General features: G+C 36.2%; 1 protein-coding gene across 12 annotated transcripts in view; it reads left to right on the top strand.

The window, feature by feature from the left end:
• Positions 1-13,307, top strand: part of CAPRIN2 (caprin family member 2) — a 41,347-nt gene extending 28,040 nt beyond the window's left edge. For 4 of the 12 annotated variants that reach the window (XM_036866683.1, XM_036866687.1, XM_036866691.1 and 1 more), the window contains 7 exons: positions 1,531-1,635; positions 2,939-3,085; positions 6,807-6,975; positions 8,340-8,522; positions 9,229-9,329; positions 11,179-11,242; positions 12,383-13,307. In XM_036866683.1, the coding sequence (XP_036722578.1) occupies positions 1,531-1,635; positions 2,939-3,085; positions 6,807-6,975; positions 8,340-8,522; positions 9,229-9,329; positions 11,179-11,242; positions 12,383-12,951 (1,338 nt within the window). In that variant the 3' untranslated portion in view covers positions 12,952-13,307. Of the gene's footprint in view, positions 1-1,530; positions 1,636-2,938; positions 3,086-6,806; positions 6,976-8,339; positions 8,523-9,228; positions 9,330-11,178; positions 11,243-12,338 lie in introns of all 12 variants that reach the window. The other 8 variants (XM_036866684.1, XM_036866693.1, XM_036866688.1 and 5 more) reach the window with 8 other exon arrangements.
• Positions 13,308-13,709: the final 402 nt, after the last annotated feature.

Raw genomic sequence — 13,709 nt, 5'->3', positions numbered from 1 at the left:
TAGATACCATGTTAGACCTATAGGGTCAGAATTTCCAGGGGTGTCGTCTAGGCATCTGTATTTTTAATCTGCTCCCTGGGTGAATCTGCACATCCATTTTTTGGAACCACTGGCCTCAAACATCGTGCGTACTCAGCAGTACTTAAAACGAACTCCAGCCGGTCTTCTTAAAGAGCAATAATTTGGAAGCAAGAACTGCCGTAACTTCTAAATAAATACTAATGTAAAGAATGTTTCTTTATCTTTTTTGTTAAGTTAACGTTTTAACTAAAATTCAGAGTCTTTTAAAGCTTAACTATCAAGTGGGCCAAGTTGCCTTTACTTAGTATCTTTGAATTTTTCTTTGGCAATAGAGTTAGTAATGTCCCCACAATAGCCAGTCTCACTTATTTTGGGTGGTTGTCTCATTGCTTTAATGAGAGGACCAGAAGAAAGGCCTACTTTTAGAAACACTACCATTTTATAATAATTCTAATAGTTTGGTCAGATCTAAATTATACCTATTTATTTTGGTATATTAAATGCTCTAAAGGATTTCAAAATTTTCTCCATAAGACCTTTTAAAGGTCTTCCATTAGACTTTTTAAAACTTGGTCCCCATCTCCTTATCAAGAAGTGGCATATCATGATGAACCCTTCTAGAAGGTCACTGAAACATAACTGCTCTGATATTTGGTTACCATTAATTAGTTTCCATTTAACCCATTTTATTACTTGGGCTTCTGAGAACCACATTGAAACATTTAGATAAAAGGAGTGGATTCACCGACACTTCAGACCTTGCCATTGCTAGAATTTTATGTATCTCTGTTATATTCTAGTACCTGTTGTGCCATAGAATTCCTTCCTAGCTACTCTCTTAGTTTTTAATTGGTTACAGTTGTCACAGCATTAGTTCCTACTGTGCTTTCTCCCAATTAGTATTTTATACATATTAGCTTTAATTTTTCTTAAAATATTGGTGCTGTTGTGATTTATGTAGAGCTTATCCTTTCTATTTATACTTCTGCCGACTTCTTCAAGACACTGAGAGCACGTAGAGTAAAAGCATAGTTGTAATGATCCCTGGCAGGCCCGTGCCTAGAGCGTTAATGTACCCTGGGCTCATCTCCCACAGAACTGCTATTGAGAGCCTGATAGAAAATCTGACCCCAGGTTTCCAGGGCCGAGAATCTTGATAAATGAGGATGGGGTTAGATGTGTAGCTCTGGTGACTAGGCCTGGAAAGGCAATGTAGCTGACTGCTTGGGTTAGAATCTCAGCTCTTCCGCTTAATTTTAGTGTGACCTTGGGTAAATTACTTAACTTTCTTTGCTTCTGCCTGATTATGAATAAAATGGGAATAGTTGTACCTATTGCACAAGGTTATTGTTAGGAATAAATATATTAATATGTGTTAAAAGTGTTTAGCATACCATTTGGCACTAGTGATTGCTCAACGAGAGTAATGTGTTAGGAAGCCCAGGGCCCAAGAAATATAAAGTGAACAAAATGTGCCTTTTACAATGTTTTATATCTTCCTGTATTTAGGCTGCTTCTTCTCCAGTTACTTGTAGCTCAAATGCTTGCTTGGTTACTACCGATCAGGCCTCTTCGGGATCTGAAACAGAGTTTATGACCTCAGAGACTCCTGAGGTAATAAGAGACCAATTGTCTTAATTTCTTTTCTGTCTTAAAGAATAGCAGAACCAGCTTATTGTATGAATTACAGGCATAATCAGTTTAATGATTTAACATTTATACCTTACTAATGTTTGCTTTCTATAGATGTTGTAGTCCTGGAACTTATACAGGTAACTTTAACTTTATTGTGACCTTACCTTATAAATGGACTTAATAGTGTATTGCCTTTTCAGATACAATAAATATGTCCAAATTGCTAGTGTCAAAAAAAATGAAAATTTCTAGGTAAGGGTAAGGTTAGTTCAAGTTTCTCACTATATTCATATTGAAGGACTCCTTAGGAGAAAAATCTTTTTATCCATGTAACAGAAGACTCAATAACTTTATAGTTTTAATATTAGCACTGACTCAATTGGAATGAGTTACATTCTCTTTTTGCCTAATTTTGTCAAAGCATTTTGACAGTATTACGTTTTTCCTCTTGATTGTCAAGTGAAAGTTTTCGCTGTGTTTGAGCAAATCCTTGAGATAGATACAGCAAGATAGGATGATTTTTTGGATTAATTTAGCAATTCTTAGGTTTTATTATTATTTTTTAGTTAACTATTATAGGAGAATTTGTGTTCATTGTATAAGAAAATAAAGGTAAGCATTAGTTTTTATGGTGTTGACTTGGTCTAAATTGAAATTACTTGGTTCCTTATTTTAAGGTGAGGAAGTGTTTGCCACCTAGTGAGTCACAGCTGTCTGCTTCATAATCTCATTGGTATTGGTGTTTTCATATCTTTTAAAGCATTTGGCTTTATAATCTATTATATTAAGGACTTGCTTATTCCCTTAGTTAAGAGTTACTTAGATTAGCTCAGGTTTGGTTTTCTTTTTTTAGGCAGCTGACCTGAGGAATCCACTAATAAGACTTTGAAATAGAGAAAAATTAACACTGACTAAGTAACTAACCCAAGGTTTTTCTTAAGCCTAATTCTTCTGTATAAATTTGGAATAATACTAGATTCTGAACTGGAAAATACCATTACAGGGTTTGAAAAGGACTAGGTACTCATAAAAAGTTCAGCCCCTCGTCTGTTAGACTGATTAATAGTAAGATTCTCACTTAGTCAGCAAGCTGTGCAAAAGCAAATGCTCGTGTGCATCCTCAGCAATTGAGATTTGAAATTGTAAGCAAAAGCTATTCTTCTGGATTCCTGTGTCCAAATGTCGTCCTGTAGGACTTGCTGACTTATGCCAGTCTGGGGTTTAGTGTTAACTGTTTATTGTATGGCAGGTGATTGGCTGATATTGCATTTCTCCTCCCTAGGCAGCAGTTCCCCCAAGCAAGAAACCGTCTTCACTAGCTTCTCCAAATCCTCCCATGTCAAAGGGCTCTGAACAGGGCTTCCAGTCACCTCCAGCAAGTAGTAGTTCAGTAACCATTAACACAGCACCCTTTCAAGCCATGCAGACAGTGAGTATGAAACGTGAATGATGATTGCAGTTCATTATTCCTGTTAAAGAGCTATTGTTTCTGTTACATTAGGTACTATGTGAAAAAATTTGCCATTTCTATTACTCTTTTTTGGGCTGGTAGAATTTGCATTTGTCCAATGGAAATATTGTTTTTGTGGGAAGAGTATTAAATCCAAAGCCTCAATAATTTTGAATGGAAATTTTATCAGGGCATTTTCCCCTCTGAAAATTAGTGGCAGGCAAAGCTGAGGACCCATATTAAATAAATGAAACGTGAGTGAGAAACATAATTTTCTGTAAATAGCTTAATAATACTAACCATTACTAATATCACAGTAGTAATGTTCCATGGCATCAATAACCTGAAATACAGGACACACACTTGTGTGTTCTATCACTGTTGAAACTTTCATTTGATTTCATCTTCATCTCATCTGGGTTTTGGAGAATTGTTTAGATTTTTATGGTAGTTTGAATTACATATTCCGCTACAAATTGTAGTTTAAAACTTTTTAAGGTGATATTTCAACTAGGTTTGTATGTTTATTCTCTAAACGTAGAATAAGTATAAAACTTTTCTTTAGAAGAAAGCAAAAAGTCTTAGCCGATAAGTACCTTTCCTGATGGTGCTTAATGCCCTACTCCAGGTACTTCCGTGTGATGGTGGTGGGATGGGGCCAGTGGAGTGGCAAGCAGGCACAATGCAGGGAGATGGTCTGGCGAATTCACACCCCTGAATTCACTAATCTTATTACTTCCTGCTTGGCCACCTAGCACAGCTTTGTGTCCTTGCTTTCTCTCTATCCCTGTCAATCCATCCTACACAGTATTGCCACATTGGTTTTACTAACTTTTTCTTATTCCTAATTAAAAGCAAATATTGGTCCATTATAGAATGAAATTGAAAGTCCTTTGCCTGACACTCAGTAACTTTTGAAGTCTGGTATAACTTGCCAGACTAGTCCCCTGGGCTTGCCTTGTACACTCTTTGTCACAATACCTTTTTTGTGTGTGTGTGTGTTTTAAGATTTTTAATTTTAATTTGAAATGAAATACAATTATTCATTCAACAAATTGGAAAATATTAAAACAATTGACATTATCTAGAGTGGGGAAAGAAATCAGAAAGTTTTATACACTGCTGATGTGACAGTAAATCATCACAACCTTTTAGGAAAGGCATTTCCTGTTAAAATTTTTTAAAAAGGGGGCATAAAGCCGTGACAGAAGTTTCACCTTGAGGAATCCATACTACAGGAACAAAGGGATTAGTAGCTAAGGTATGCTTCAGTAGCTGAAGATATGTTGTATATAACGGCACTAGAAGGCAATCGCAACAAAACCAATCTGAATTGGAGACCATCTGAACGTCTGTTAACTGGGAAATGATTGACTAAATTATGGTATTTCCAATTCTATGGCTCATTCATTCACTCACCGTATATATTTTTCGAGGCAGGCATTGTTTTACTGTATGCCAGGCATTGTTCTAGATACTGGGGGTAAGGAAATGAATAATACAGATTTGTCCCCTTTACCATGAAGCTTACATTCTAGTGTGTGTGTGTGTGTGTGTGTGTGTGTGTGTGTGTGTGTGTAGCAAGGGAGAGACAAAAATGATAAATGATAATAACAACAACAGCAACAATAAAACAAGTCAGTTAACCTTTAGAATAATTGCCTGTTTCTAGAGGCAGGTACCTTGGGTTTTTCAGGGAAAAGTTACATCCAGATTTGTATTCTGCTTTGAAATCTTTGTTTCCTGATTAGTTGCTCCTGGTGTGTCTTCTCATTGTATCTTGGAAATTTTTAATAGCACTTATCCTACTTTATTTTTATGTTTTTTAAGTGAAACTTCAGACTTTATCTGGATTTCCCTAGTTTTTCCACCAGTGTTCTTTTTCTTTTCCAGGATCCCATGCAGGATGCCACATTGCATCACAATACGTTTTTGCTCATACCAATCTGTCTTCTCTACCTGTTTGGATTCTATCCAGTACAAACTGGTTCTTATTTGTTTGCTTACTCATTTATTCAATAAACAGGTAGTTATGAAGCCAGGCACTGTTCTTAGGGGTTGTAACAATGGAGAATAGACAGGTCTTTGTGCTTAAGAAGCTTATACTTTATTATGGAGGTGGGAGGGCTAGAGAGAAAAATATTCATATATATATTATATCAGATGCTATGTGTTGTGAGGAAAAATGGAGCAGGATAAGAGGGCTAGAGAGTAGCAGAAGTGCTATATTATAGATGATGACCAGAGTCTGGACAGATCATTGCCTGCTACATGGTAGAAATCAGTAAATGGCAGATTTTTTCATTTGTTTTCAATTTCTGAAAAAATACCCTTTTCCCCTATATAGCTTTCATTCTCAGTAAGCATTATTATAATGTAATAGCAGGAGAGTTAATTTTTGTACTTGGTTTAACTTCTGTCAGAAATCAAATAGAGGGGCCTCCCTGGTGGCACAGTGGTTGAGAATCTGCCTGCCAATGCAGGGGACACGGGTTCGAGCCCTGGTCTGGGAAGATCCCACATGCCGCGGAGCAACTAGGCCCGTGTGCCACAACTACTGAGCCTGCGCGTCTGGAGCTTGTGCTCTGCAACAAGAGAGGGCGCGACATTCAGAGGCCTGTGCACCGCGATGAAGAGTGGCCCCCGCTTGCCGCAACTAGAGAAAGCCCTCGCACAGAAACGAAGACCCAACACAGCCAAAAATAAAAATAAATAAATAAATTAAAAAAAAAAAAAGAAATCAAATAGAAATTCGTTTTTTTTACTACGGTAAAATATGCATAAACATAAAGTTTACTGTTTTAACCGTATTTAAATGTATAATTCAATGGTATTAAGTACATCCACAGTGTTGTACAGCCATCATCACTATCTATTTCCAGAACTTTTTCATCATCCCCTCCCCCTTCCTAGCCCCTGGTAACTTCTATTCTACTTTGTCTCTATGAATTTACCTATTCTTAGGTACCTCATATAAGTGGAATCACGGTGTTTGTCCTTTTGTATCTGGCTTATTTCAGTTAGCATAGAATTTTCAAGGTTCATCCATGTTGTAGCATAGATCAGAATTTCATTCTTTTTTATGGTGAAATAACATTCCATTGTATGTATGTACCACGTTCTGTTTATCCATTCATCTGCTGATGGACACTTGGGTTGTTTCCATCTTTTGGCTATTATGAATAATGCCATGAACATTGGTGTACAAATATTTGAGTCTCTGCTTTCACTTCTTTTGGGTATATGCCTAGAAGTGGAACTGCTGGATCATATTCTGCTTGGTAATTCTACTTGGTAAATGGGAATTCTGCATTTAGCTTTTTGAAGAACCGCTGTACTATTTTCTGCAGTGGCTGCACCATTTTACGTTCCCACCAGCACTGCACGAGGGTGGCAACAGTACCACACCCTCAGCAATACTTAGATTTTCTGGGTTTTTTTTTTTTTTTTAAGTAATAGCCATCCTAATGGGTATGAAGTGGAATCTCATTGTGGTTTTGATTTATATTTGTCTAATGACTAATGATGTTGGGCATCTTTTCATGTGCTTATTGGCCATTTATCTTCTTTGAAGAAATGTCTATTCAAGTCCTTTGCCATCAAATAGAAGTTTTTGAATGTTGCAGAGTTTTGCTGAATGTCACCTTTAATCGTTTTCTGTAAAACTTCACAAATGACTCAGTGTACCCTGTCTTTTAAGGTATTTAATGTTAATGCACCTCTGCCTCCACGTAAAGAACAAGAAATAAAAGAATCCCCTTATTCACCTGGCTACAATCAAAGTTTTACTACAGCAAGTACACAGACACCACCCCAGTGCCAACTGCCAGCTATACACGTAGAACAGACTGTCCTTTCTCAAGAGACTGGTAAGATCTTTGTGTATCATATTTTGAAGACTTAGATGAGAGCTAATTAAATGGAAAGCAAGTCTGTAGTGACACTTGAGAGGTTCTTTCTTGACTAGTAAGCCTTATCTCTTCACATGTTCAAGTACTGAGAAACACTTAATGCTTTTTCGTCTCTTTAGTTAAGTTCACTTATTACTTTTAACTTTTGTAGAGGTAGAACTTAGATGGTTGATTTAACCTTGAAGTAGGCTTTTATTTTTAAATCTGATTGCTTTAATTACCATCAACAGTGGTAGAGGTGCATAAGGCACTATCCAGCTGCTTTTATGAAGGTTTTGAAACCATTCTGTTAACTCCATGTTAGCACAGACAGATGGCTATCTGGCCTTTTTTCTTCCCTCTTGTAATAAAGCATTGATTAATGTGAAGATATAATTTAGTATGCTTATTCTACTCTTTGCTTAGAGATGGGAGACCCTTTTGATTGTTCATGCTATTCTACTACGTACATGAAAGAAAAGCAACTTTGTAGTTATTTCCCAATTTAAGAAGCACTTGTAGATTTTTAGTGTTGGTATTTCAGGCCCCTATTGGGTTCTCTAAAACTTAAGCTGGGAGCAAACGAATTGCTTGGTTAATCACAAGAGGTAGTAAATGTAAATCCCTGGACCTAGCCACAAATGACCTCATTCTGTTCTCACCTGTACTGTGAAAACATAGGGCAGGTGATTTACATAAAGGATACTTTTTGTCATATGCCTTTTCAATTACAGTATTAATAAGAGTTCATTTTCTTTTACTCCTCGATCTGGCATATTTAGCCTGTTTTTTTCCTTTAATTGTGGTAAAATATACGTAACATAAAATTCATCATTTTAACCATTTTTAAGTGTACAGGTTTTATGGCATTAAGTACATCCAGATTGTTGTGCAGCCATCACCACCATTCACCTCTAGGAATTTTTCATCTTCCTCATTTAACACTAACTCCCCATTTCCCTTTCCCTGTAATCCCTGGCAACCAGCATTCTACTCTATGAATTTGACTGCTCTAAATACGTAACTTGTATAAGTGGAATCATACAGTATTTGTCCTTTTGTAACACCATAATGTCTTCAAGGTTCATCCATGTTGTATTGTAGAATGTGTCAGAATTTTCTTCCTTTCTAAGGCTGAATAATATTTTATTACTTAAACATATATACAGAGAGAGATATCTGTGTCTCTCTCTATATATACACATACATATCTATAGCATCTGTTTTTTTAAAAAAGGGAGAAAGTTGTATTAAAGGTTTTGATATACACTGACTTCTAAGTATAAAGAATATTAAACTTTTATTACCATTTAACTCTTGGACTCTAAAACTGTTTCCTTAAGCAGCAAGTTATCCTGATGGAACTATTCAAGTAAGCAATGGTAGCCTTGCCTTTTACCCAGCACAGACGAATGTATTTCCCAGACCCTCTCAACCATTTGTCAATAGCCGGGGATCTGTTAGAGGATGTACTCGTGGTGGGAGATTACTAACCAATTCGTATCGGTCCCCTGGTGGTTATAAAGGTATGCTCTGAATAAAATTTGTATGTTTATTTGACTCAAACTGTTTTTACTTTACCTTGTTCCTTTTTGTGGTTTCCATTTATAATGTAGTAGAGAATTCCCTATTTCTGCAAAATATGGTATTTCTAATATGTCTGTTGTCTATAACAGAGGAACTCTTTGAATGAAAAACAGATCGATCCTGTGACTTACTGAAGTGAAAGGTTGAGCATTTTGGTTTTTTCCAGGGATGAATTTTGGTTTTCATATTTGAATAATTTCTTTCTTCTGTTAATTGACTTGGCTGGCTCAAAACACGTCATATTTAAGACAGTGCCCATTTCCTAGTTATCAGAGTATACCACAGATGAAAACTTTGAGACAATAATAGTGATACGCTTTTAAGTTAGATATGGTTCCAAGTATTCTAGTCACTGCTGGTATTAGCAGAAGTACTCTAGACCAAGGCCTTAACCACCATCCTTTCCCAACCCCACCTGCATCCCAGCAATAGTAAATTTCTACAGTTGGCTTGTTTGAAGTCTGTGATATTTTTATAAATGTGTGTTTTATTGTGGAAACAGTATTGTGGAGTTTGCTTAAAGAAGGCATAAATCTAACGATGGCTTTATAGGATCAATTTAACTTTCTAAGTGGTATAGAACAGACTATTTAAAAGTTTAGTGTAATTTTGCCCATAATTTTATGTAAGTTGTTTATTTATTAGGTTTTGATACCTATAGAGGACCTCCTTCAATTTCCAATGGAAATTATAGCCAGCTACAGTTCCAAGCTAGAGAGTATCCTGGAACACCTTATTCCCAAAGGGTAAGAATAATTGTTATAACTGAACAATAGTACAATTGATGTGAAGCTGGTGACTAAACTATAGCAGAGTCGTAATTTGTTTTGTAAAGACGCTCTTGTAACTGTGGAGAGTGGATCTGGAAGCTTTTCTAATAACCCAAGTAGGGTACATGACAACTGCCTGTTACATGGAACTTAGGAGGTCTTAAGGACTTTATTAAGTTTGCATTAACTCATTTATTCCACCATCCTATAAGAGAAACTGGGGTTCAGAAACAAGTAACTTATCTAAGGTCACTCAGCAAGTAAATGATAGAACTAAGATTAGATGCAAGTTTCTTAACTCCAGAGCCCACGGTCTTTACTATATTGCCTTCAGTTTAACTTTTTTAGATATCAGGTATAGGAAAGTCCTTTTTTGTAAGTTTGATTTTTTTGGTTTATTCTTGATTGACTAGTTCAGCAGATTTTCTTTACTATATATGATAAAAGACTGATAGGAGGATGGTAGACATTCCACTTGAACAGCCCTTGGAAACTCCCTGTCATTGGTCGTATATGGATACGAATTTATACTACATTAGCATTTTCAGTTTTGAAGTTTTACAAGCCTTTAAGTGTGTATGTGGTGTTTTACTGAGTTCTGTTGTTAACATACGAAGGAGCTTACGGTTACGTGAGGTAAGATAGACGTCTATACAGAGGCAATATTGAAGAACACACCTTGGAGAACACACCAGGTCACCTAAATGACTTGGGTTTGACCCCTGATCTCACCAGTTTCCTCTTTGTGTGACCTTGGGCATGTTAGTAAACTTTCTGAGCTTTAGTTCCTTATCTGTTAGGTGAAGACTCATCTGTTTGAGTTCCTTATCTTACTCTGAAGTGTTGATTACTCTATGAGAGATTCTGAGGATTAAATGAAGCCATATACATACATAAGTGCTTTGCATATATCAAGGATATATGCATATATACATAAGTGCTTTGCATATATCAAGGATGCAAATATAACTGTTATTACTTGATTGTCACATACTGTGTGTGCAGGGAAAACTTTGATTAATGCGGTCTTTCAGTAATGGAGCTATCTGTTCTTAATACCAGTATTCTAGTATTTTTGTGTGCTGCTTTAAACTTCTTCCTGAGGAAACATAAGATATCAGTGATAGTAGTGCTATTGGGAAGAGGATTAGGAGTTTGGGGTAGGAAAATTAATTATTATTTTTACTGTATACATTCTTGTTCTGTTTAAATTTTTATTACATGTATTGATATTAATCTGATTACACCATTAATTATTCTTTTCATGACTTGCATGGGGGCTGACTTTCACCATACTTGGGAGTCAGTTTGAAATGTTGCCTCTTGAACATTTTTTCTTAAAGATTCCAGGCAATAATATGTTCATGTATTATAATTCTTATCAATTTCCCTGTCAAAACAAAACAAAACCCTAACATAGTTTGTAATTGTCTTCACACTTTGGTTTATAAATAGAGCAAGACTGAAATTGTCTGTATTTTTGCTTTATCATCTCCTTTTATATTGAGATGAGGCACAGAGGACCAGGACATATTTCTGAATTTCCCTCATTACCTAGCATTGTGTCTTTTACATAGTGTTCTCTAAATGCTTTCTTGTTTTTGCAAGTATTAACATATCTAATTTGTCAGGTTAATTAACAGATGAAGCAAATATTGCTACTGTGACTCTTGCTTTGTTTTTCTTGGTGTCATCTGAGCCCCTTTGGTTGCTGGAGAAGGCTAGATCAAGGGCTAGGAGGACTTAGTCTTACAAATTTATCTGCCAATAATAATTACTGTTTTGCATTTTTGGTGCTAAGGTAAATATTATGTGTTCATTTTAGGATAATTTCCAGCAGTGTTACAAGCGAGGAGGAACATCTGGTGGTCCTCGGGCAAATTCGAGAGGTAAGGATAATTTATTGAGGAGTTTATTTACCCAAAACATACCTCTAGATCTTTCTTCATCCTTTGTCAAGTTCTCCCCAAAGTATATTAGCATTTATCTTTTGAGGTTTTCAGTTTGCTTAGATGTTGTACTGAAGATCTTAGGGAGATATTAGACTACTAGAAAGGCTGTGGAAATCATTTGTCAGTTTAAGTGTGTGTGTGTTTTAAATTTGCTTGACACCAGAGCATGATTTACCCTTAGATACATATTCACTATGCTGACTTGATATAGTTTCAGGTGATATTTCAGGATGGTGGTTTTGGAATAATGGGCACTTCTAGATACTCTAGTGCCCCTTAGTACATTGATAGATAAGGAATAAACAACAATTAAGACACAATGACTTGAACAAAAGCAGGATACTTTTAATACTTCTTAAAATGTGAAGGTACTATTAAAAGGTTCAGTGTAACTGAGAAAATCAAGAATTACTGAAGATTAACTTTGTCACAAGAAAAGAGAAGCTTTTCCTTTTAAGAAAGTAGCCACTATTCACATTATCTTTGCCTTCTATCTGAGCAGTGTTTTTGTACAATACTGAAAACATTAAAATTTTATGATACCACATTAACTTAGAAATAAAGAACAAGCATTTATTATGGGGCTTAGTACCATGACAAAATACGTTTGAATGTCTAGTAGGCTAGTAGTTCCAGAAGTTGCTACTTTTATGTAATCTCAGTTTGAGTCCTCCTCCGTTAGATACTTAGTGGATTTATCACTGAGGAATTAAGAACTCAGAATTATGGGAGAAAGGTAAAGTATTAAAGAGTGTTCACACCTGGGTTTTAGACTCTGCTAACCATAAATACTGTTAAGTTATCGAAGCTTTGGGGGCCTCATTTTTTTAATATTAAAAAAAAAATGAGGCTACTGGACAAAATCATCCAGGTCCTTTCTGGCTTTAGAATAGTAGTAGAAAAGCCTGTTGTCAGAGAAATCTAGAAAAGTGTACTGTAGCTATACTTTATTGCTTTTTAAAAAAAATTTACTATAAAATGTATTTTTATCTGTATTTCAGTAGCCGACTAATGTTAAATATTGTGTTCAAAGCTAACTGCTTCATTATGAGAAACTCACTGTTGCTAATAAAACAGCAGGGTGGAGTGATTCTTCTCAGGTGAGCAGCCCAGAAAGAGACAACGAAACCTTTAACAGTGGTGACTCTGGACAAGGAGACTCCCGTAGCATGACCCCTGTGGATGTGCCAGTGACAAACCCAGCAGCCACCATACTGCCAGTACACGTGTATCCCCTGCCTCAGCAGATGCGAGTTGCCTTCTCAGCAGCCAGAACCTCCAATCTTGCCCCCGGAACTTTAGACCAACCTATTGTGTTTGATCTTCTTCTGAACAACTTGGGAGAAACTTTTGATCTTCAGCTTGGTAGATTTAATTGCCCAGTGAATGGCACTTATGTTTTCATTTTTCACATGCTAAAGCTGGCAGTGAATGTGCCACTGTATGTCAACCTCATGAAGAATGAAGAGGTCTTGGTATCCGCCTATGCCAATGATGGTGCTCCAGACCATGAAACTGCTAGCAATCATGCAATTCTTCAGCTCTTCCAGGGAGACCAGATATGGTTACGTTTGCACAGAGGAGCAATTTATGGAAGTAGTTGGAAATATTCTACGTTTTCAGGCTATCTTCTTTACCAAGATTGAAAGTCAGTACAGAATTGACAATAAAAGGATATGGTGTTCTGATTAGTGGGAATAAAGGAAAAGTAGTCCTTGCCCTTCTGACAGATTGGTTTAGGAAAATGTTTTCATTCCTAGAGGAAGGAGGAGGTCCTTACTTTTTTGTTTTCCTCCCCATGGTGAAAAATTTCAAGCTGAATGACAATTAGCACTAATCTGGCACTTTATAAATTGTGATGTAGCCTCGCTAGTCAAGCTGTGAATGTATATTGTTTGCACTTAATCCTTAACTGTATTAACGTTCAGCTTACTAAACTAACTGCCTCAAGTTCAGGCAAGTTATAATGCCTTGTTGTGCCTCAATAAAAAAGTTACATGCACCTTCAGTGTTCTTACTTGATTAAACATTTAGTTAAGAAGTAAAATGTTTAATTTTTAGTGTTCATCACTGGTAACTCTTGAATGGGAATCTATTCATGGGTTCATACTATTATTTTAAAATAAGCCTTTTATATATAACAGCTCCTTTTAGAGTTACTTTTCTCTGTTATTATACATATCATTCATCAAAAGATTTCATCTGTTTTCCACTGGCCAAATCACATATTCTCCTTGAAGCTGTTTTGCAGTAGGGTGTTTTATCCTTTAGTTAGCTATCTTCAGGTACCTACTATATGAATAATAATACAAGATACAGGAGGCGATACATGGGTAATACCACTGGTTCACCATCAGTAAGGCTTATGCTTTCTAGTGGATTCTTAATTTGAGTAGGTAAAATA

Source organism: Balaenoptera musculus, chromosome 10, assembly GCF_009873245.2.
Source record: "Balaenoptera musculus isolate JJ_BM4_2016_0621 chromosome 10, mBalMus1.pri.v3, whole genome shotgun sequence".
Taxonomy (NCBI): domain Eukaryota; kingdom Metazoa; phylum Chordata; class Mammalia; order Artiodactyla; family Balaenopteridae; genus Balaenoptera; species Balaenoptera musculus.
This window is presented reverse-complemented; position numbering and strand designations above follow the sequence as displayed.